The sequence below is a fragment of the Pavona decussata genome, unplaced genomic scaffold (assembly GCF_977016875.1).
Source record: "Pavona decussata unplaced genomic scaffold, jaPavDecu1.1 SCAFFOLD_234, whole genome shotgun sequence".
Classification (NCBI taxonomy): domain Eukaryota; kingdom Metazoa; phylum Cnidaria; class Anthozoa; order Scleractinia; family Agariciidae; genus Pavona; species Pavona decussata.
Window position 1 is genome coordinate 1,681,570 of NW_028145639.1, and position 23,840 is coordinate 1,705,409.

The 23,840-nt window shown below is 39.7% G+C and overlaps 2 protein-coding genes and 1 pseudogene across 6 annotated transcripts in view; all 3 read left to right on the forward strand.

Annotated features, from left to right (window-relative positions):
- Positions 1-3,591, forward strand: part of LOC146458076 (uncharacterized) — an 18,070-nt gene extending 14,479 nt beyond the window's left edge. Inside the window, exon 2 of the mRNA XM_085091202.1 lies at positions 2,792-3,591. Coding sequence (XP_084947328.1) covers positions 2,797-3,591 — 795 coding nt within the window. The 5' untranslated portion in view covers positions 2,792-2,796. The remainder of the gene's footprint in view (positions 1-2,791) is intronic.
- The window catches only part of LOC146458073 (uncharacterized), a 49,512-nt pseudogene extending 40,433 nt beyond the window's left edge, over positions 1-9,079 (forward strand). Inside the window, exon 3 of the transcript XR_014858332.1 lies at positions 5,953-9,079. The product of XR_014858332.1 is annotated as an uncharacterized LOC146458073 (transcript). The remainder of the gene's footprint in view (positions 1-5,952) is intronic.
- LOC146458077 (uncharacterized) overlaps positions 1-23,435 on the forward strand; it is a 25,929-nt gene extending 2,494 nt beyond the window's left edge. Inside the window, exons 2-5 of one of the 4 annotated variants that reach the window (XM_085091300.1) lie at positions 12,698-12,825; positions 14,406-15,009; positions 15,812-16,795; positions 18,806-23,435. In XM_085091300.1, coding sequence (XP_084947426.1) covers positions 14,406-15,009; positions 15,812-16,795; positions 18,806-21,789 — 4,572 coding nt within the window. In that variant the 5' untranslated portion in view covers positions 12,698-12,825 and the 3' untranslated portion in view covers positions 21,790-23,435. Of the gene's footprint in view, positions 1-12,250; positions 12,826-14,383; positions 15,010-15,811; positions 16,796-18,805 lie in introns of those variants that run through there. The other 3 variants (XM_085091298.1, XM_085091301.1, XM_085091297.1) reach the window with 3 other exon arrangements.
- Positions 23,436-23,840: the final 405 nt, after the last annotated feature.

Below are 23,840 nucleotides of genomic sequence, written 5' to 3' on the forward strand. Positions count from 1 at the left end.
GTAAGTTAATCAATTGTGGCCCTGAAAAAAATTGAAGGAAAAAAAACTACGAATTTTTAAGAAAATGCTTTTTTTGTGAGAAGGACTCTGAAACGCTGACAAGCGTCAACAAATAGCTAAAACTATCATTTCTATATGTTTGCATTGCTCGAAATCGCGCGCATTTACAAGTCTCTAAAGCTTTTCGCTGACTTGTAAGGACCCATCTGTAATAAAGATCCCTAAAATAAAGGAATAAATCTCATAGTTTATTAGATATAATCGTGTAACGTTTGCTTATCATTTTTACATAAATTATGACCTAAATTTGGAAAGCCCTAAATTTCTCGGATTGGGTCTTTGCGATTTTGTTGAAACTCTGTTCAGCGCAAGGCACTAATGCGCACTATGTGTAGCCGAGAGATTTTTGCGAAAAAAAGCCGGCAACAGCAGAATTTCGACTCAGATCTCAAAGGGGCGTGGCACTATAACCACGTGACATTTACTCCGATCGCCCAATTTTTTTTGCTATATTGTAGATTGATCTATATGTTATTTATTCTAAGTGTTACACTTACGATAAAAGTAAAGGCGGGGATACCAGAGAGCTTCAAAGTAGGGTTGTACCACCAAAAAATAACTGGGTCGAGTCACCTTAAGCAAAAAAAAAAAAAAAAAAAACATATTTATGTTAATTACAGCAAACTCATGCGCTAAAAGAATCTGCCTCTTATTGTTGTGATATCTGCACTGCTTCATTGAACAACAGCAACCGTAAAGAACATCGACGAGTACAGAGTCCGGCCGATTTTAATTTCATAAGTATAAGGACTTGGTTGAATTTTCGCACAATCACCAACATTGGGATAAGTGAGTCTTTTAATTGAAGATGTTATGGTTGTCTAAGCACTAATCCTACAAATCCACTCCATATTTTACAAATCCACATTTTAAAATTTAATAGCATGTTTTAAAACAAGTCTATATTTTAGCAAATCCGGTTCACTCCATATTTTACACAATCCAACTCCACTTTGTATTTTACAATATGCCAGCATTCGTAGGAAAGTCTGTCAGCGATTAGTGCTATATTTCACACTTCAACAGTTCTTTGTGTGTACCGAGTTTTTTTCGTAAACAAGTCCGTTATCTCTCTCCTCCGCAGTAGCTCCGCTGAGAAAAGTGAGTGCAGGCGTAAAATTCAGTGGAAGGCGACGGCGGGAGCCCTCTGCTTTTGCGCCTGTACTCACTTCGTTCAGCGGATATACATAACACCCCATCGAACCTCTGCGGAGGAGAGAGTCCTGAGGATGCTCTAAAACTGATACTTGCCTTCGTCCAGCCTCTGGATGTTGCAGTAAAGTAAAGTAAAAAGTAAAAACCTTTATTTAACTTCGAATAGGCCATTTTCACGATGGCGTCACTTGACTACAACTACCAGAATTCTTTTCGTTTTCCTTTTCAAATTCAAATTTTGGTAATCCCAGTGGACAGCAAAGAACAATAGCTCTAATTAGCACATAGTGAAAATGTCCTATTGCAGATAGCCAACAATTATGCTAATATCTTCGAATTAAGAAATAAAAGATAAAAGTATAAGACTAAACGATTATGTACAAAAATGAGATATAAAAATGTTAGGCTAAATTACAAAAAGAACAACAATCACGATTAAATTCGATTTGGTTCACTGCTAGTTTAAAAGCATTGGTCGTAGGAGCGGTTCTGAGTGAGTTTGGTAACGAGTTCCAAAGTTTACAAGCTGAATAACGGAAAGAGTGTAAGCCATTATTTGCCGTACCGACAAGCCACACCGCAGCGATGACTTTTACCAGTAAATTGAATTTATTAATTATAGTTTCATTTCTGACATGTTTCAGTAATTACCTTTAGTCAATACCTACTTTTTTCCTGAAGGTTTGGGAAATTTCGAATAAATTCAGGATGGCAGTTCTAGTATGTCGTCTGATTAGAATTCATGACGAAGCGCCATTTCATATGACGTCATTTATGAGCCCATTTTGCCGACTTCTAAGATAGTATTTATAAAATAGTGTTGTTTTAGCAATTGAACAATTCAAACAAATCGAATCCATTTAAACCTACTCTATACTCATTCTTAGAAACTACACCAACGAGTTGTCATTCTTTCTGGAAGTCTAATCTCTTTAAGAGTCTAGTAGGCACTTAAAGTGCACCTAACCCCCCGAATTTTTTTTCTCTTAAATAAATCTTTGTACCTGTTCGAAACTTATTGCGCTATTCGGCGCCTTTTTCAACCAAATCTTGACTTTTTAAAGGCTGTAAGAGTTACGAAATCTAGCCATCATCTGTCCCATGACCGAGCTAGGAAGAGGCATGGGTCTTTTCCTTACTTGACGTCACAATCTGATTTGCATTGTATTAAATTTTTTGTGAAAATGCATGCAAAGCAATTTGTGACGTCATGTAAGGAATAGACCCATCCCCCTTACTAGCACAGTCATGGGACAGATGATGGCTAGATTTCGTAACTTTTACAGCCTATAAAAAGTCAAGTTTTGGTTGAAAAAAGGCGCAAAAAGGCTCAATGCGTTTCGAACAGGTGCAAAGATTTATTAACGCGAAATAAAATTTGGGGGCTAGGTGCACTTTAAACGTTTTCGAACTTTCAGGTCTAATGGCTGTCTATTTAACTGAATAGGTGCAGTAAGAGAACAATTATCTCCCTTTTCCCTTCCAGATAACTGGAAGAAAGGTCGGTTTCGTTGGGGGTAGGAAGAAGATATCAATAACCTTTTTTTAACTGTTTCTCTCTCCCTCTCTCTTTTAGATACGATGGATAAGCTATATGAACTGGCGCTCAGATCCCAGACCATTATTGGCAGCATTCATTTCTTTGTTTACCTGTTTTCCTGGCCTTTAATAATTGGTTTTCTAAAAGACTACCTCGATAAAGACAAATCAACTTTCAATTGTGAGCCCAAACCAAGTAATTACGCCAGACAACGTTGCTATGACCACTACGTTTCTACATTGAGCCCGCTATTAACACCACTGGACTTTGCTGGTATTACCTATGGTGCATTGGGGTTTCTCTGGTTATTCTTCATTCTTACGGGTGCCTCGATTGTGCGGCGAATCGGAAGAGAGCGAAACGCGCTAAGGAAAAAACGCCGGTCGAGGAGGTTTATGTCAATATTTGTCTGTCACGTCTGTTTTCAGCTTGCTGTTCTCGGTGTTATGATGGTACTTTTCTTAAGTTTCCAGACCCTCGAGTTTCCAGCGACTTATTGGTGCGCTCAAGAAAATACAACATTGATTGCAGCAAGCCAAGAGTCATCTTTTCAGAGGATCATATGCAGTGACCTACGATACAAAGAGAAAACAAAACTGAACATTTACATTATTGTGATTATGGCCATTTCCGTTGCTTTCTGTATGCTGACACTTATTCACTTAGGCCTAACAAGGAAACCATTTCTAAAGCAACTACTGGGAGACATTTTTATACAGAACAACAATGAGGCAATCTGTTTAGTAGGTAAGTACGGGCCAAGTCAGCAGAAGACCAAAAACTACGCTTTTGGTGTCAGTGATGTCTTCATTCTCTGTTTCGAGTTGTTTGACTGATCACCCCAGAAGAAAAACAAACCCTGAAAAAGCAAAAACAAAGCCAAAAAAAAAACAAACAAATAAATAAACCGAAAACAACAAATCAAAATAATGTATGTGAAACATTTGCAGCTTGTTGACGATATCACTTGTCCTCGGCTTTTTTCCGAGTAAAGGGGGTTGGGGGGGGGGGGGGAGGGGAAGTGGGGGAAGGCGCTGGGTAATGTCAATGAGACTTGGAGGGTCTACAGTAGGTCCGAAATTGTTTTATTTGAGGTCTGTTAGGTGGATCGATGACGTAACGTCAATAATATTAGAATTACGAGAATTACGCTATTGGGGAGTTTAAGCAGACAAGACGTCCGCGGACAACGAGAACGTCATAAAACAATAGAATTTAATTAGCAGGATTGTGACCCTGTAAATTTCCTCGTCGTTATTGGAAAAACAACAACGTGAAATCACTAAATTCAAGGTTTTGTGAAGAATGTGAGCACACGACGGCAAATTTTTTATTCTCTGTGTCAACTTGAACACCGTTTCAACAAATTTTCTTCCAGGGTAGTTCGGCTACGTTGTACAAGTTGAACGAATTGGAATAATCGTGAAGCAGTGCAAGTAACATATATATTTTCAAGTGACGTTTTCTTTCGCGTTGCCGTTGCTTGAAGTCTCCATGTCTTCTTCACGGTCGCCTTAAAAAAGGTTTTGTTACCACGGAAATATTAAATCTCATGAGTAATTTAATCATCATACAAGCTTTTACAAGATTCGTTCCCTGAAATGTCGCAAGGGTTAGTGATGTTTTCTTTTATACACTGTATATCAGTTGTGAATATTTTACGTCAGCGTGGACACTTTCTACCTACCACCACCCCACAGGCTGAAGACTTACAGAAAATCAACTTGCATTTTAGAAGCTATAGACCGTCCCAAATCTGTTAATTCCCGAGTCCTTGATTCTTTTTGAGATTTTTTCGTCTTTTGTAAATGTCACCCTAAAAGAAGGATCCACTGATGCAAAGGGCCCACAAGCAAGAGGCCAGAAAATTTATCGTTTATTAATGTTATATGTCAGCCATCTACGAATGACAAGATTTTTCTTTGAATGTTATTTTTGTTTGTTTTTGGTGATGTTTTTTCTGTAAGCCTTTTACAGTTTATTGCTGGACATCGATCAAATATCATCAGTGTAAACTTTCGAGACTTGCTGCAAACAAAAGAGACCCAAGCGGTTAGCCAGATACAATTCTCTTCAAAACATAAGGCGTATACACATGTTTCAAATTATTCACTTATTTAATTACAATTGCCCCCTTTTTAATTTTTCATTGTGTTGAAGTACATATTTTTGCTTTTGTTTTACTCAATAGCTTCAAGAGCAATAATAAAAAGGCAAACCGAATTCCAGCTTAAACCATTGTCGCAAGCACGAAAATAGATAAAATGTATAGTAATCTTGCCATACAACATGGGCACAAGCCTATAACAGACCTAGCCTGTTCCAGGCTCCATGCGCGAAGGAGAGTGCGAGGGGACGAAAACGAGGGGGAATGGCCCTTCCCCCCTCGTTTTCGTCCCCTCGCACTCTCCTTCACGCATCTCTCTAGGAGCCTGGAACAGGCTATAACAGACCGAGATGCTGAAAGAAGGAAGCGTCTGAGGCAGTATACGGCAAAGCTGGCAGAAATCGAGTTGAACAATGGAGTGTCAAGAATTATTTACTTACACCACCCATAAGGAAGAGAATCCGAAATCTATTATGCTCACCGGAAATGCAGGGATCGGCAAAAGCCTTTTTTTGTGAAAAGAGTATTCGGGATTGGGCCAATTGTTACTGAGTTATTTTTGTTACCAACAAACACGAAAAACACTAACGTTAAGTTTGCGTATTTGCTGACATTTCGTCAATTGAATGTGCTAGACGAAGAGACTTTTACTTTGAAAGAAATCTTAAACTGTACCTTAATATTAGACAAGCAATCACTGAAATATCGACAAATTGTTTTCCATGCCCCATCGACCAACAAGTTTCATTCGGGCAAATTAACTTCAGCCCTCCGAAACAATTTTGGTAATACGCTCGGCGATAAACACAGGGTGGAAAGAAATAACTTTGCAAACAGAAATTTATCCAATGCGTAGATTAAGTTCGGCTTTCATACTGTAATACAATTACGACGTTTTTACCCTAGTGAAAATTATTTGTATTCGATACAGAGATGCTCTCTGAAGAGGAGACCACACAAATAGTTGGTATATAAATCCTTCTGATGGATGAATATAGTTCTGTGAATTAAACAGAAGGCACGCACGCATGTTTTAAACAATTGAGCTTTTTATTCTGTTGAAGTAAATTGCTTTTATTTTGTTTTTCAGATGATGCGTACTCAGCAGCCTTGAAAGCGTCAATAGAAAGGGAAACAGAGTTCCAATCCAAACAATTAGACATTCCTACCGTCGCCTTTATGAAAACAGATGAAATATTTATTAATGTTGTTATGCAATATGGACGAAAGCCTATTGAGGACGGAGATGCCGAAAGAGGGGCACATCTGAAGCGGTACGGTCAAGTGAGCGGCATTCGAGTCAAATACTGTCAAGAATTGTTTACTTGCACCACCGATGAAATAGAGACTCCCAAATCTATCCTTGTCACTGGAAAAGCAGGGATCGGAAAGACTTTGTTTTGTCAAAAGCTTTTTCGAGATTGGGCTACAGATAAGTTGTTTCTGTCACCAACAAACGCGCATTTGCCCAATTTTAAGTTTGCGTACCTGTTGACGTTTCGTCAGTTGAATTTACTAAAGGGAGAGACTTTAACTTTGCAAGAACTCTTAAACTGCTCTGTAATATTAGATGACCAATCAAATATCAGCGACGAGGTTTTCGAATACATTCTTATTCACCCTGAAGAAGTTTTAATTATTCTTGACGGTTTTGACGAATTTTCGGAACAAGCTAAAATCGCTGGTGGTGAGCATGAAAGGTATCCAAATAGCTGTCGAAAGAAAATGCCGGTAGCTGCACTATGTGCCAAACTAATGAGAGGAAAAATTTTAGGAAAGGCTACTGTTATGATAACGTCAAGACCTGACGAAACTGACAAGATCATTGGAATAGGCTTCGATCGGATTGTGGAAATTACGGGATTTTCTCAACAAGAGGTGAGAGAATACATTGAGAAGTATTTCCGACATGACGAAATCATGAAAAACACTGTACTGGAGCATATCATGAAGAACGAGAATCTCATCAGTTTTGCTCATATCCCCGTACTTTGTGCTCTGATGTGTTCATACATGGAGTACGTTCTACAGAAATCAAAGAGCACTGAAGATCTACCCATCTCAGCAAGTGATCTCTATTTTGAAGTTTTTAACATTTTCAGGGAAAAACATGACAAAAACGAAGTTTCTCATTTTGACGAAACCTTTCTGGTTAAACTGTCAGAGTTTGCAGCCAAGTTGCTGTTGGAGAAAAAGTTCCTTTTTAGCGAGGAAGAACTGAAAGAAAAGTTCAATTCAGAAGAAGTTGAAAGCCTGAGAAAAAGCGGCATTCTTCATTGTGGTCCTCCTTTCAGAGTGTCTTTTTCTCAAACAACAAAACATTTTTGTTTTACTCACTTAACTCTTCATGAATATTTAGCTGCTCATTGGTTTGTGAAGAGGAGGAAAATTCCTCCAAGAGAAACTGTATCCACAATGGTGATGCAGTTCATGGCTGGTATTCTGTCAAAAGAAAAAGATGGGGAGCTTATGGAAAAGTTGCTTGAACAACTTTCTCCAAACACGTGTTTAAAGGAGAATCAACATCTTCTTCCAGGAAAATGTCTTTATGAATATCAGGACAAGGAATTCGCTAAAGATTACTACCGTCAACACCCGGTTCCTGATGGAAAGATTCGGTTTAGTAAAATAACTGACGTGGACTGTATTGCCATATCGTTTTTTCTCGATATACTCAGTGCACTGAATGAAGAGGAACTCAGCACAAGACAGCAAACATCGCCGTCTGAACAGCCGCCATTTATCGGCGTCGAGAGGTTGGGAATTGATAACTCGGAAATGACATTGTCTGAACAGCGCTCCATTTCCACCATCAAGGAATTAGACATTTCATTCAGCAGGATATCATCTGGATTAACACGGATCTCTGCATCATTAGAAAAAGATTTTTGTTCCATCACCGAGCTAATCTTGTCATATTGTCAACTGAATCATGAATGTGCAGACTGTATTCGAAGATTACTGTCTAAAAGGTTAAGCTGTCTTGACCTGAGCAATAATAATTTCACTGATGCCAGTCTTGTCAGTCTGTGTGAAGCACTAAAAGAGCCAAGCTGCAAAGTAACCGAACTATTTTTCGATGCGAATCAGATCACTGATGTCGTTGTTGTCAGTTTGTGTGAAGCACTAAAAGAGCCAAGCTGCAAAGTAACCACACTACTTTTAGAGAGGAATGAGATCACTGACGCCGGTGTTGTCAGTCTGTGTGAAGCACTAAAAGAGCCAAGCTGCAAAGTAACCACACTATCTTTAGATATGAATCAGATCACTGATGTCGGTGTTGTCAGTCTGTGTGAAGCACTAAAAGAGCCAAGCTGCAAAGTAACCGAACTATCTTTAGGTGCGAATCAGATCACTGATGCCGGTGTTGTCAGTCTGTGTGAAGCACTAAAGCAGCCAAGCTGCAATGTAACCGAACTATCTTTGTATAGAAATCAGATCACTGATGTCGGAGCTGCCAGTCTATGTGAAGCACTAAAAGAGCCAAGCTGCAAAGTAACCACACTATCTTTAGATGAGAATCAGATCACTGATATCGGTGTTGTCAGTCTGTGTGAAGCACTAAGAGAGCCAAGCTGCAAAGTAACCACACTATCTTTAGATGCGAATCAGATCACTGATATCGGTGTTGTCAGTCTGTGTGAAGCACTAAGAGAGCCAAGCTGCAAAGTAACCAAACTACATTTGGATAGAAATCAGATCACTGATGTCGGTGCTGTCAGTCTATGTGAGGCACTAATATATCCAAGCTGCAAAGTAACCATACTATCTTTGTCTCATAATCAGATCACTAATATCGGAGCTGCCTGTCTACGCGAAGCACTAAAGCAGCTGTAAAGTAACCCACCTAAATTTAAACCTGTATGGCCACCCTATCATTGAAGAAAAGCGGACGTGTTTGTTAAATCAGTTGCTGCAACACAGACCAGGTACTGAAGTACATCGGTAGAAGGATATTACTGATTGCAAAACAGTCTTTTGTTCCATAGGCTCTGTTTTTCTGTTCCTAGTACAGCCTTGTAAAACAGCAAACAAACAGAGAGGCCATAGAGTACATTTGTCCGGTATAATGTTTTGAAGGACGCATACATCAAGGCATATCCTTCCGACACAATCTCGTGTATCATTCGAGGAAAGGTTTTGTAATACTCTGCAAAATCAGAATCCTGTCAGTCGGGAAAACACGATATTTATAACAAATTACCTGCTACAACACAGGTCTATAACTGTTTGGCTATAGATGATCTTGTCGCAATCATGAACTTAAAAGTATCAATTTTCCTGCCTATTATTTTAATTTAGAGTGTTTTTCTTAGTTCTGTAGTATTACTAACCATTACAATTGATATGACCTGACCCGTGCAAAAACAAACGTGATTATTCTTCCAAGTACCAATTTTCAAGCGTTGTGTTATTAGCTTTTATTGCGAAATGATGCCGGGGTAGCAACTGCATTTTACGTTGGACATCGCTTTTTTTGAATCCTTTTCAGCCGCTTGCTGCTTCCATCAATTCGAAACTAAAGCCACCGTAGCCAGCATAGCTGGCCTAATGAGAGAAGAGGAGGGGGATGGGGAAGGAGAAAAAGTGAGAGAAAAAGGGGGGACTGCGTGAGACTTCCCTCTCCCCAGTGCCCCCTTTTCCTCGCTCCCCTTCTCTCCCCGATTACACCTGTTAGACCACCCCTGTCATCTGAATATTTTTGTGCCCCGTGTAGTTGGGAATTTTTAACTGTAACTGAAGCCTAGTGAGGAGTGGACTTTCGTCAGCAATTTTTCAGAAACTGTAAGGGGGCAGACGAAAATCCACCAAGACGTTTCCAGGGGAACCCAGAAAAATGGGGTTATTTATTATTTACAGTTGTATATTTGTTGAGCCTGGGTTTGTTACGCAGTAATATATCATATGAACACATGCAGGTCATAGCTAGACACGTGTGATTAAACTTTGATGTATTCAGTATTACCCTTTCGGTATGGCAACTAGATTTTTTTATTTTGCGATGTACGCAAGATTTCCGAACGCAGAAAGCACTATCTGGGCGCATGCTCCCCTAGAAAATTTTTAAGTTGTTGACAAAGAAGAAGAAGCTCAAAACAGTTCTTCATCATTTTAGTTCTCCCAAAAACCTTACCTTTTTGTTATTTATATTCCTTATTTTTTCCTCATTTTTGTTCTCCTTTCTTGTCCCCATACTTTTCTCATAAAAGTACTGTGGAGTTCTAAGTTATTTAAATATCAAGAAAATTCACCTTGAATGGTCATGTCCCTAATTCTCATGACCTCAGGGGTTGAATAAGCATTGATATTACAAGGAGAAATTTGATACTGATCACTGTTAGGGCTTAAAGGGTTAAGGTTGCACAATCCTTTTACTGAATTTTAATAGTGCTGAACATTGTGGACTAAGCAATCATACAGCTAAAAATTAATGGCTCATGTGTGCATATTACATGATATTAACGCATTCTTAAAATATTTAATTTGGCTAATTTATTGATCTGTGTAATATAGAAGCATTCTGACTAACATTATTTTAAATGAAGCAAGCTAATATATTGTAGGGAGAAACTATTTTTGTGAGCTGTAAATTATTATGAAGATATTAGCAGAAATGTGGAAAGTTAGATGAAAAACGAATGAGTCATGCTGCGCTCACCAGATAACTCCAACAGGAGCATAACTATTGAAGCATCATGAATGATTGTATGTCTTTTCATATTTTTTTTATTGCTTGAGTATGATCAACTCCAATCTGAGATTTAAGTGTCTTTAGTAGTCAATGTCAGTGATCTCGTGACGTCAAGGGAATTTTCCTTTTACTCAACCGTTTTTTAATACTGTGAAGAAAAGACAAGTAAATTAGAACTGATTTAAAATTCCAAATTTATGCCCCGCTGAAAATAAGCTTTTGCAACCCCCTCCCCTCCCCCCGCCAAACCCAAATAGAAAACATTTTTGATACAAGCATCCTATGGACTGTTTGAAATAGCCGTCGTAGAATACGTACTCCGGGAGGTTTCCGCCGTTCGACGTTTTTACACCTTACCCCTTTCACATACTGGGCCCAGTTGTTCAAAATCCGAGTTTAGTGAGAAAAGAATTTTTCCCTCACCTTAGACTTTTCTTTACCTTTAGCTAAGATTTAACCTTTAAAACCATTTTCAAAGAGTGAGATGAAAACCTCGATTGACTTTTAATCGTGGATTAGCGTTAATCGGCTTTCGGAACTTTTACGACCTTTAATTTGGTGAAATGGAAACCCTTATCACACATAAAGATAATAATAAAAAAAATATTATACGGCCTTTCTTTTACCTCAAAAGATAAGCAAACCACTGTTGTGCCTTTCAATTTCTGCCAAACATGTTTGCATTTTTTCGTTAATTGGTACCCTTTGAGTAGTTTCCTTTGACGACCATTTCAAAGACTAAAGACCCGGTTCAGACCAGCTTACCCGGATCCGATTCGGTTCTCGTACACGGGATCTAGTCTGAATAAAGCTTTTTTTTGGTGCCCGAGCAAAAATCTTGGCATGGGCACTGGTCTGAACAGGATTTTGTAAGTTTCCGCGCTCAGTCTACCCCTGTCTCCCTGCAATACATCAAACCAAATGGCGGGCGCTAAAATGACGAACGAGGAAACGATTGCTCCTTGGGCGCCAAGAAGTCTGAAAAATGGCCTTTTCAGGCAAGGACCCTGGGACATCTATTGTAGTCTGAAACAGAGTCTGAAAAGGGCCTAAGATGCTCACTCCTCTACTCTTTCGCATACCACGAGGTGCAAACTAAAGGCACCCCTTTCAAGGGCAAAGCCTCGCCTACCACACAGCCCACTATGCGGACCGGCGCCCAACCATTCTCCCTTCTCTTTCCTCGAGGCGTGAGTGGAATATAGACCGAAGCGCAACGGACTTCCCGTCTAGAAATAGTCGGCGTTCGAAATTTTTCTCGTGCCGCGAATTTCCACATGTCAGGCCCCAGGCTTTATGAGTCTTTGTAAAAAGTCGTATTAGGTGTACGGCACAAGTAAAGGCTGCAATTTTGAACAGAATGAAAAACGAAATTAAGTCTCTCCCCCCGCAACCCCTCCCCCCGCCCCCCCCCCCCCCCCCCAAAAAAAAAAAATGGCGCGCAAAAAATTTTTCTATCATTGAAATTGAGGGGAGGGGGGGGGGGGTCTTAATTTTTCATTACAATTGTCCGAGATTAGCTCGTTGTAGCTCTGGCTTCTTGTTATTCTTAGAAAATGAATCATAACAGAATAGGTTTGTCAGTGTAGGATAGTGGTCGAACATTTTTTTGCGACAGAAATTTGCCTTGCACTCCTTGTGAAAAATCGTGCCAAGCGGCACACTATACTAATGCCTCGATACAAAAATAGCAATGAGACGCTTATCAAAACAAAGGTCGCTTGTGGCAACAATACGTCGCCTGTTGAAATAAAAATTACCGGAGGATTTCTCGTTTAATTAATCAGTTTTGCACATCATATCTGATGCCAAGAAAGCCAGTTCTTGGCTCAGTTGAAAAGGCTCGGCCGTTTTTCAGCTTAAAATATAACTTTTCATGCTCACGTGCTGAAGCGGACCATTTGGCAAACATCTTTGATTGCCTCTTGAAAGAACATATTTGGTTTCTTTCAGTTTCTTGTATCCGAGCCAGACGACCCAGAGGTCAGATGCTTGTATAAAGCACATTCCTTCTTTTGTTAATCTGTTTGCCCACAAACGAGCAAATATCTACAGCAGCATAAATTCGAATTTACGATCCGCAACTCAGTACTCATCTAAACTGAGTTGGACTGATACTCTCTCCGGATTTCAGCAGCGTTAGTCTTCGACTACATTTGTCTGCGAGTAATCGAAAAGGCTGCCTTTTCTTCATTGTCCTTCTTCCGGCGCACACTAGGACAGGAATTTCTTTGTTTCCTAACTGGATCTCTTGCTTGTCTACCATTCAAGGTACGTACAGTAAGATAAGTATATTTTCGCCTTAAACCTTCAATAGTATCAATCAGCTTCCTATATATAACTCCGTACACGTGTTCATTATAGGCGAAGGAAGTCGCACATAATTCCTCAACATAATTATTTTAAAGAGATTGAAATATACTGGGTCTCGAAATATGCAAGTATAATCTGCAAACGATTCAAGTTACTAACTGAAAAAGTTTGACGTTGTTAAGAACATGGAATCTCTCCATCAGAGGCGATCGTCAGAACTAATTGACGCACTAAATTATCGGTTGAATTCCAGTTCGGTGGATTGCACTACTTTCATCTCTAAGTCTAAAACAGTTTGATACGGGACGTTCTGGAGATTTTTATTATACATTATTATTTTCATTGAAGCTGCCTTTCAGTTCAATTCAACAAACTTTTGCTGGCGAATAGCATGTGGCTAGGGACACGGCAACCGTTTCTCTTTCGAAAGTGAAACTGAAATCTCACATGTATGACCATTACATACTAAGGATTTTTGATCCAGTGTAACAAGTAATTTGAACCACGCAACCGTAGACTGCGAGCAATCTCTTATTTTCTTTTGCGTCACGGTAAAATTCGACAGCGCGCGAGGAACGAGGGCGGGGCCCGAGCGAAGGAAAAATAAAAGTCGTCCTTTTTCCTCTCTCGCCCCAATCTCTCCTCCTTTTTTCCCCCCAGGATTTGCATAATTTTAATTTTTCGCGCGCCCCGCTTGGTTCTGAGGAACAAGGGACGACCACTCGCGGTCTAATGCAACCGTAAATTTTGTATCAAATTTCCGCAATTTTCCTTTTTTTAACCGAGGGCTTACTTAGCTCTTATACAAGACGGAGTTGCATGACTTTCGACGTTTTGCTTATCCTTACAGTTTCCTTCACACCACCCACTATACTTCTGCTTAACCGAAAAACTCGAGCGTAGATTTTGAAGTATCTTTTACAAATTGAATAAACCACATAACTGAAGCCAATATTGTAAGTTAAGTTTGTCAAGTTTTCTTTTTATTGAAAATAAGATCCAGGAATGTGTGACTTGAGTAGGCGTTCGAAAACATTTCAATTCTACTTGGGTGATAAGATTTAGAAGACTAGATTGTTTTTATTACAAGGGCAAACTTTTATCAGTGTTTGAATGGATCAGAAATTTTTAAAATAAAAGACGCCATCACTCCTTTCGTATCCCAAGCAAAACCCTCAGTTTGTAAGATACCTGCTGTATCAGCATCCGGTTAGACTGTTCACAGTCCCCTATTTTTCCGTGGGACTTTCGATACTCGTACGCTTCCGCCTTCGATCGAACTCTCGCCCAACCTTGTTCCCGGGAGAACGGGAAGAGGAGAGACCCTGGGAATGAGATTGACTCCCGCCGCGAGGGCAACCTGATATTAACCCGGGGAGAGTGTCTAATCTACAGATCTAACAAATTGGACCCTAGTGTTCACGACAGAGCAAGCGGGACCATACATCAATTATGAGAAAAGTATACTATTAGTACCAGGTAATATGTATACACATTCATTGAATTTATTTTTCTTTTTATCCATCTTTGTGGTAAAGATGATGGTCTCTGACGAAGAGAAGAGATGGATTGTTGTAGGAATTGCTATGAACAAAGTTGTCGCTCCAGTTTTGCGAGATGTTATGAAAACAGGAATGGACACTCATTACGACGACTTTGACAAGCACCTGACCCCAAGCTGTACTCTGAAGACGCTGACTTATCCTTATGCCAATACTGATCCACACCTTAGAAAACTAAAATTTCAGAACGTTAATAACAACAGTGTACTGCATGGCAATGACAGAAAAAGGTATAATTTTACCATCAACAGTTCAGTTGACCTGGCCAAGATTTACTTGCCGGGTCATCTTGCTATGTTTTCTGCCTTTGATGAGTCCCTGGACATGACCGCCATCTTGAACTTGTTGGGGATTTCCTACTATCAACCAAAGGCTATTTTCCCCGCACTCACTCAGACATCTGCTGATGATGTTCGGAAAAATGTCCGAAACAAGTGGGGCCATTTTGACGTGAGTGACTGGTCTGACACCTTCTACGACGATTGCTTTGCCCAGCTACAAGCATTGGTGAAAAGTCTGGGACTGACTGGTGACAAGGAGAAGGAGACATTGGATGAGCTGAATGACTGGCAAACTAAAGGTACGGCAAGCGTACTCTTAATTATTGTTGAAAGCCTCTGCGGTCTCCTTTGAATGCATGAAAAGGGCAAATTAAAGTTGAAAAAATGAACGAACGAAAGAACAAAAGAAGTGAAAAAAAATAATAATTATAATGAGAAAACGACGAGCGAATAGATTTTTTTCCCAACATTATTTTTTAGCAAGTTTTTTCTGCATACCGGTAGGGCCATTTCATAAAAGGAAGTTTCCATGGCCTTAATGAATCTGACACCTTCGAGGTCCCATTGATATTACTCGTTTGAAAGTACTTATTCTTCCAAGTATTATATTTATACTAGTTGTACAATGCTTTCGAGTGGTATATTGTGAAATACCCCACGAGTGATTTGATTTTTCTTCGTTCACAAAGACAAATCAAGTCCTAAGTGGGATATTAACGGTATACCACCAGAAAGCCCTGCGTAACTAATTTATCCCATGCCACTCATGCATTGAATTAACGTAAAACGTCACTCTTTAATGCTTTAACAGCAAATAAAATCTCTGAAAAAAATATTCAACGGACTGGCAACGTTTCTTGAAAGTACAAAATTTGATGAAAATTAAAAATTAAAAACTATAAGTAGGTACTGCTCATTAAATGTATAAAAGCCTTTGTAGGCCGCGAGTAACGCCGGGATTTTTTCGTGGAATACTCAGTACCCGTTGCATACCGCAGAATATGCAACGGGTTTCTAGCTCTCTGATTGGCTGTATTCTCTATGGCATGGGATAAATAGCAGTATGATAATCATACAATCCCATCTTTTTGTATGCTGCAGGGTGCCAGTTGTGTATGGGACATGCTGTGGACAAAGACCTTCTGACTTTAGTGCAACAAAATGTGAATGATCTCATCAACGACAGCAACAACATTAAGTCGGTATTGGATCAGCAAATCGAGCAGCTGGTTTCAGTTAACAACAAAGTTTTCGTCTTTGAAGATCAGCAACTTTGCCAGGGAACCAGGCTGGATGAACACGATGAAGCGTTGATGCAGCAACAGGAAAAGCTTCAAGAGGTAAAAGAGACTCTGGACCGACTTTTGTGTTGTCAGAGAGCCGTCAACGAGCAACTTTCGATGCAAGTTGACGCGTTACAAGAGGGTCTTTCCAAGACAGATGACAAAGTTGAGAAACTGGAGCAGGGCCTAACCGCAATGACAGACAAGGTACAACACAAAGTTGAGCAATTGGAGCAGGACCTAACCGCAATGACAGACAAGGTACAACACAAAGTTGAGCAATTGGAGCAGGGCCTAACCGCAATGACAGACAAGGTACAACACAAAGTTGAGAAACTGGAGCAGGGCGTAACTACAAGGACAGACAAGGTACAACACAAAGTTGAGCAATTGGAGCAGGGCCTAACTGCAATGACAGACAAGGTACAACACAAAGTTGAGAAACTGGAGCAGGGCGTAACTACAAGGACAGACAAGGTACAACACAAAGTTGAGCAATTGGAGCAGGGCCTAACCGCAATGACAGACAAGGTACAACACAAAGTTGAGAAACTGGAGCAGGGCGTAACTACAAGGACAGACAAGGTACAACACAAAGTTGAGCAATTGGAGCAGGGCCTAACTGCAATGACAGACAAGGTACAACACAAAGTTGAGAAACTGGAGCAGGGCGTAACTACAAGGACAGACAAGGTACAACACAAAGTTGAGCAATTGGAGCAGGGTCTAACTGCAATGACCGACAAAGTAGAACACTTGGATCAAGAAGTTGAAAGTCTAAAAATGAAGGACGTCAAATCAGGTAAGCTATTTAGAAAAAAATGATTATAGATGTTTATCTCCGGAAAAACCTGATTATATTTATTACAATTTCTGAAGATAAAGCTACAGATATAGTGATAATTAGGGGTACCTAAGGTTCATTTCGGTCGATAATTGATCAACTCAGAAATTTGGATTTAGTTGTTGAAATAAAATCTACAGTTTTCTTCGGCAAAATGTCAGCTGAAAATTTTGTAACACTAGGACTGGAAAACTAATTCTTTTCATTTTCCAAGGGGCAACTATGGCGTTAAGAATGCGGAAAAAGGTCAGCTAGCGGCAGTTTCGTAAAACCAACAAAAGCTAGTAAATTCTGTTTCCTGAAACGTTCTGCGACTTGAATTTCAGTTCAAGCGTCCTCTGAATTTATGAAAAATATACAAACTCTTGCACTGAGTTCATTTCTTAAAAACATCTGTAGATTCCCAAGTGAAGAAAAACGTCTGCTCATCTCTCTCAGATAGTTTTTCACTAAGTTGTATCCAATAAGTGGCTTATCACTGTCCAAGGGCTCACATTCAGTTTTATCTCACTTGGCTTGGCTTTGAATTTTATTTCTCACTGAACTCTTGAAATTTAAAGACCACATACCAAAAATAGGTTCAATATAGTGCGAGTTTGTCATGTCTCGTCTCTTGACTTTTCAATTGCAGCAAAATACCTTCCTCAAGCTTTCGCGCAATTTAACTGAATTTTAATTCAAAATTGTTTCGCGGAACTAACAACGAAGGCTGCACCCAACGAGAACATTTAAACAAAATACTTGAAAATGTTGTTCCTAGATCATTTGATGGCCTTTTAAAGGAATATTTGCATAAGCTAATGCAATTTGAACTGTTCGTATATTTTAGCTGAAAATTGAAATCGCAAAACAGATTTAGGAAACGGAATATTATTCCCGAATTACGAGCTAGTTGACCTTCAGTTGGCATTGTTAACGAGATATTTTCCCTTTCGCAAACGAAAGGAATTAAGTTACCAGTGTTACGGAATTACAGTCTGAGCTGAAACTTTGCCTAAGAAAGCTTTAGATTCCCTTTAAGACCAAATCCGATTTTGTAAACATTTTAAGGCCTTCCAACAGATATCCACAATCGGGTATCCTTGTTATATTTTATCAATTTCAGTCATAATCGTAATCACAATATAAAATATACGGGGACAATGTTCTTACACTGGAATTAGTTGTTCTTAGCTCAACTGTTAGAACACTGTACAGTATCGCAGAAATCATGGCCGGTTTTTAACCCCCTGAATTTTTTTGTGGACGCTCCTTATCTTTGGCAACCGCTTAGCTAGAGATGAGGATATAACTGTGATGATCTTTCACCTATTAAAAGGTTGTTTCCTCCGCAGTGCAAATAAATGAATTGTCGGGTATGGTTTAAAGTCCTTTGTTCTAATCATCACTACACTTGTCCGCCATTTTTTACTACTATTATTTTTTTAATGTTCAAACGTGTTTAAAACGTCTCTTTAAGCCACATAAATTAATCAAAGTGCAATAACAACCTAAAAAGCCATAAAATAACACAAAGGTGACCTATAGCCAATAAATCAACTTTTCATACTAAAACAACAAAATTCAACGCTCCAACACAGTATAGTTACCAAGGAAACATAAAATTATCTGAATATTGGCATGTCAAACTAGATTTTTTACCAACGCATTACAGGATAACAAGTGATGAGTTTGCACCCGACCTGAACGTCTGAGGAAGATTAAGCCGTTTAGCTTTCATACCATCATACAATAACGAAGTTATAACCTTACTGCAAATTATTTGTATTGGATACAAAGATGCTCTCTTCAACAGAAACACGCGGCAAGCAAACAGTTGGTACATACATCCCTTTTTGAAATTCCACTCACATGGTGCGCTCTTTGATTGGTTGAATACAGTTCTGAGAGAGACCGAAGGCGTGTTCGCATGTTTAAAATAATTTATCTTTTTTTCATTCTGTTAAATTAAATCAATTTTTTTTTCAGAAGTTCATGGCTACTCAACAGCATTGAAAGCATCAATAGAAAGGCAAACAGAGTTGCAGCCCAAATTGTTGGATGTTCCTACCGTCGCCAAAATGAAAACAGACGAAATATTTACTAATCTTGTCATGCAACATGGACGAAAGCCTGTTAAAGACGGAAATGCCGAAAGAGGGGAACATCTGAAGCGGTATGGTCAAGTGAGCGGCATTCGAGTCAAACACTGTCAAGAATTGTTTACTTGCACCACCGATGAAAAAGAGACTCCCAAATCCATTCTTGTCGCTGGAAAAGCAGGGATCGGAAAGACCTTGTTCTGTCAAAAGCTTTTTCGAGATTGGGCTACAGAAAAGTTGTTTCTGCCACCAACAAACGCGCAATTGCCCAATTTTAAATTTGCGTACCTGTTGACGTTTCGTCAGTTGAATTTACTAGAGGGAGAGACTTTAACTTTGCAAGAACTCTTAAACTGCTCTGTAATATTAGATGACCAATCAAATATTAGCGACGAGGTTTTCGAATACATTCTTAATCACCCTGAAGAAGTTTTAATTATTCTCGACGGCTTTGACGAATTTTCCGAACATGCTAAAATCGTTGGTGATGAGCATGAAAGGTATCCAAATAGCTGTCGAAAGAAAATGCCGGTAGCTGCACTATGTGCCAAACTAATGAGAAGAAAAATTTTAGGAAAGGCTACTGTTATGATAACGTCAAGACCTGATGAATCTGACAAGATCACGGCCACAATGGATTTCGATCGGAACGTGGAAATTACGGGGTTTTCTCAACAAGAGGTGAGAGAATACATTGAGAAGTATTTCCGACAGAACGAAATCATGAAAAACACTGTACTGGAACATATCACGAAGAACGAGAATCTCATCAGTTTTGCTCATATCCCCGTGCTTTGTGCTCTGATGTGTTCATACATGGAGTACGTTCTACAGAAATCAAAGAGCACTGACGATCTACCCATCTCAGCAAGTGATCTCTATTTTGAAGTTTTTAACATTTTCAAAGAAAAACACAACAAGAACGAAGTTTCTCATTTTGACGAAACCTTTCTGGATAAACTGTCGAAATTTGCAGCTGAGTTGCTCTTGGAGTTTAAGTTCCTTTTTGGGGAGGAGGAAATGAAAAAGTTCAATTCAGAAGAAGTTGAAAGCCTGAGGAAAAGCGGTGTTCTTGATTGTGGTCCACCCTTCAGTGTGTCTTTTTCTCAAACAACAAAACATTTTTGTTTTACTCACTTAACTCTTCATGAATATTTGGCTGCTCGTTGGTTTGTGAAGAGGAGGGTAATTCCTTCACGAGTAGCCGATTCCACAATGGTCATGCAGTTTGTGGCTGGTATTCTGTCAAAAAAAAAAGACAGCGAGCTTATGGAAAAATTGCTTGAACAACTTCCACCCACCCGTGACATGAGAAATCAACATCTTCTGCAAGCAAAATGTCTCTATGAATATCAGGACAGAGAATTCGCTGAAGATTTCTACCGTCAACACCCTATTCGTAGTGAAGACATTTGGTTTAGTGAAATAACCGACGTGGACTGTATTGCCATATCGTTTTTTATAGATACACTCAGCGCACTTAATGAGGAGGAAAACAGCACAAGAAACCAAGCATTGCCGTCTGGAAAGCCGCCATCTGAACAGCGGTCATTTTGCGCCAGCAAGGAATTAATCATTGAATCCAGTGTGATATCATCTGGATTAAGACGTATCTGTGCATCATTAGAAAAAGTTTCTTGTTTTATCACCGAGTTAAACCTGTCACATTGTCGACTTACTAATGAATGTGTAGAATGTATCCGAGGATTACTTATTAAAGCGTTAACCAGCCTTTCTCTGTTGTGCAATCAGATCACTGATGACAATGTTGCCAGTCTGTGTGAAGCACTAAAAGCGCCAAGCTGCAGAGTAGCCACACTATACCTGAGACGTAATGAGATCACTGATGCCGGTGTTGTCAGTCTGTGTGGAGCACTAAAAGATCCAAACTGCAAAGTAACCTCACTAGGGGTTGTTTCAGATCAGATCACTGATGCCGGTGTTGTCAGTCTGTGTGAAGCACTAAAAGTTCCAAGCTGCAGAGTAACCGCACTTTTTGTGAGTGGTGATCAGATCACTGATGCCGGTGTTGTCAGTCTCTGCGAAGCACTAAAAGAGCCAAGCTGCACAGTAACCAGACCAATAGTGAGCGGAAATCTGATCACTGATGTCGGTTTTGTCAGCCTGTGTGAAGCACTAAAAGTGTCAAGCTGCAAAGTAACAACTCTTCGTTTGGGTGATAATCAGATCACCTCTGCTGTTGTTGTCAGTCTGTGTGAAGCACTTAAAGAGCCAAACTGTAAATTAACCACACTATATTTGAGTGGTGATCAGATCACCGATACTGGTTTTTTCAGTCTGTGTGAAGCACTGAAGGATCCAAGCTGCCAATTAACCTCACTACATGTGAGTGGACATCAAATCACTGATGCCGGTTTTTTCAGTCTGTGTGAAACACTAAAGGATCCAAGTTGCAAATTAACCTCTCTATACGTAAGTGGTGATCAGATCACTGATGCCGGTGTTGCAAGTCTGTGTGAGGCAATAAAAGTGCCAAGCTGCAAATTAACCACACTATGTTTGAGTGGTTATAAGGTCACTGATGCCGGTGTTGTCTCTCTGGGAGAATCACTAAAAGAACCAAGCTGCAAAATAACCACACTATCTTTGAATTGTAATCAGACGGATTTTTTCGGTGTTCTCAGTCTGTGTGAAGCACTAAAAGAGCCAACCTGCAAAGTAACCACACTAGGTCTGGGTGATACTCAGCTCACTGATTTCGGGGTCATGTATCTGTCTGAAGCACTAATACAGCCAAGCTGCAAAGTAACCAAGCTATACCTGCTTGGAAACTCTATCAAGACCAAACCGAAGTTGTCCTTGGAAAATCGTTTAAAACAACACAGACCAGGAATTGAAGTAGTTTGGTAGCAGGATATTCGGCTGATAGCTGAGTTTAATCGTTTGTCTCTCGATTGAGTCACATAGATGTGGATCGCGACGTTTCGACCAACTGCCGGTCTTCGTTAGGTACTGTGTGGTGTCAACTTATTGGGTGATGGTGTAAATAGCACCTTGGTTTGTGTTGATTGGAGGATTTCGATCCTTGTCGTTCAGACTAGAAATTGTTCCCTCTGTGGTGTTGTCAAAGTGAAGTCTTATGTGAATAGCCTCTTTAACCCTACGGTTGTACCAGTGTGGGTCTCAGTCAAGAAACCCTTATCCCAGACCGCGCGGATGGTGGCCCGTCGCATTGCTTTGTTCTGAAACGGCGGAGGATTGGAATCGAGTAAGCCGTATGTCTCTATGGTGATCTTTAATCTGTTCATGCAAAGACCGTCCCCTATCTCCAATATAGACCTTGCTACACTCGCAGGGAATCTGAATCTTACACTATTGACAATGTCACACTAGGTGTGATCTAAGTGTTGTATCAATTCTAAAAACTGTCCGTATTTCTTGCTGTTGTAGGCCGAACGGCGAAGAGCCTCTGATAACCCTTTGACGTATGGTAGCGCCGCAGTAGATTAAATTTCAGGCGCAGGTTCTTTTGTGGCTGTTTGTTTCTTTGTTTTCGTAATGTTTTTCACAAACGAAAACGGAAAACTGTTGGAAAAAAATAACTGATGAGAGGTGTCTCTTTTCCTGTGAGAATGCTGATGGTTTAGTTATGAGGTGTTTCAATCTATCGGTACAGGCACTTAACAATACCGCATTTTACAGATCGTGGGTGGTATGAATCATACACTAGGTACTGGTCAGTGTGTGTAGGCTTTCTGTAAACACTGGTGGAGAGGTAACAATCCGAATCTCTAGTCACCAATGTGTTAAGAAAAGGGGTTGTGTTGTTAGTCTCAGTTGCCATAGTGAAGCGGATCGTCGGTTGTTGAGTATTGAGGTGTTGCAAGAAAATGTCAACTTTGCCACGACTCAAGATGGTAAAGGTGTCATCCACATAGCACTTCTGATTGCAAAACAGTTTTTGTTCTTGGCACAGCCCTCCAAAAAGATTCTTCGAAAATGTAAAAGAGCAAACAAACAGAGAGGGTTCAGAGTGCAGATGTCCGGTATAATTTTTTGGAGGATACAAACATCAAGGCATTTCTTCCCGCCCCCGCCACAATTTCCTGTATAAGGCTTTGTAATATTCTGGAAAAAAAGAATCCTGTCATTCGAGAAAATACGAAATCCGTGAAAAAATTGCTTGCTACAGCACAGGGTGGTCTTTAACTATTTGAACTATAGCTGATGTTGTCACGATCTAGATTGTTGTTTAGATTAGACAGCAAAATCAAGGACAAATTAAACCTACTTTACAATCTTTTAAGTCCAGCGAACGGCGTATTAACGTTGTAGATCTTATAAGTGATAATTGTGGCTATAGTCTTATTGTAGTTCTCGACAATTTCTTGTAATTTTAATTTTTACATCTTACTTGGTTATAAATTTTAGATTTTAGTTAATTATGGATATACTTATACTAGGTATAAATTTTTTTAAAATTATTTTTAGTGTTCCTAATTAGCTGCTTACAAGCTAAAGATATCGACACTTAAATAAAGTTACACGAGGAGAAAGTTTTTATTTTTTTAGTATTAGAAAAAATTTTAAAAACTATAACCTGGCCCGAGCAAAAACAAAACTGTGTTTTTTCTAAGGACCAATTTTCAAGCGTTATGTTATATTGCGCTACTCCGCTTGAAGCACTCACTGGCCCGAGCAAAAACAAAACTGTGTTTTTTCTAAGGACCAATTTTCAAGCGTTATGTTATATTGCGCTACTCCGCTTGAAGCACTCATCCTCGTCACTCCCTATGAGGCGTAGCCCCACAACCATCTCCTGCCATCTCCTTCTATGTTTTGTGACCCAGCTAGGCTTATACACGTATTCACGTTTTACAGTTTTGACGGCCATCGTCAGCTGTGCAGGGTATACACTCGAGCCAAGACATAACCACGTAACAATAAAACAACTGATACAA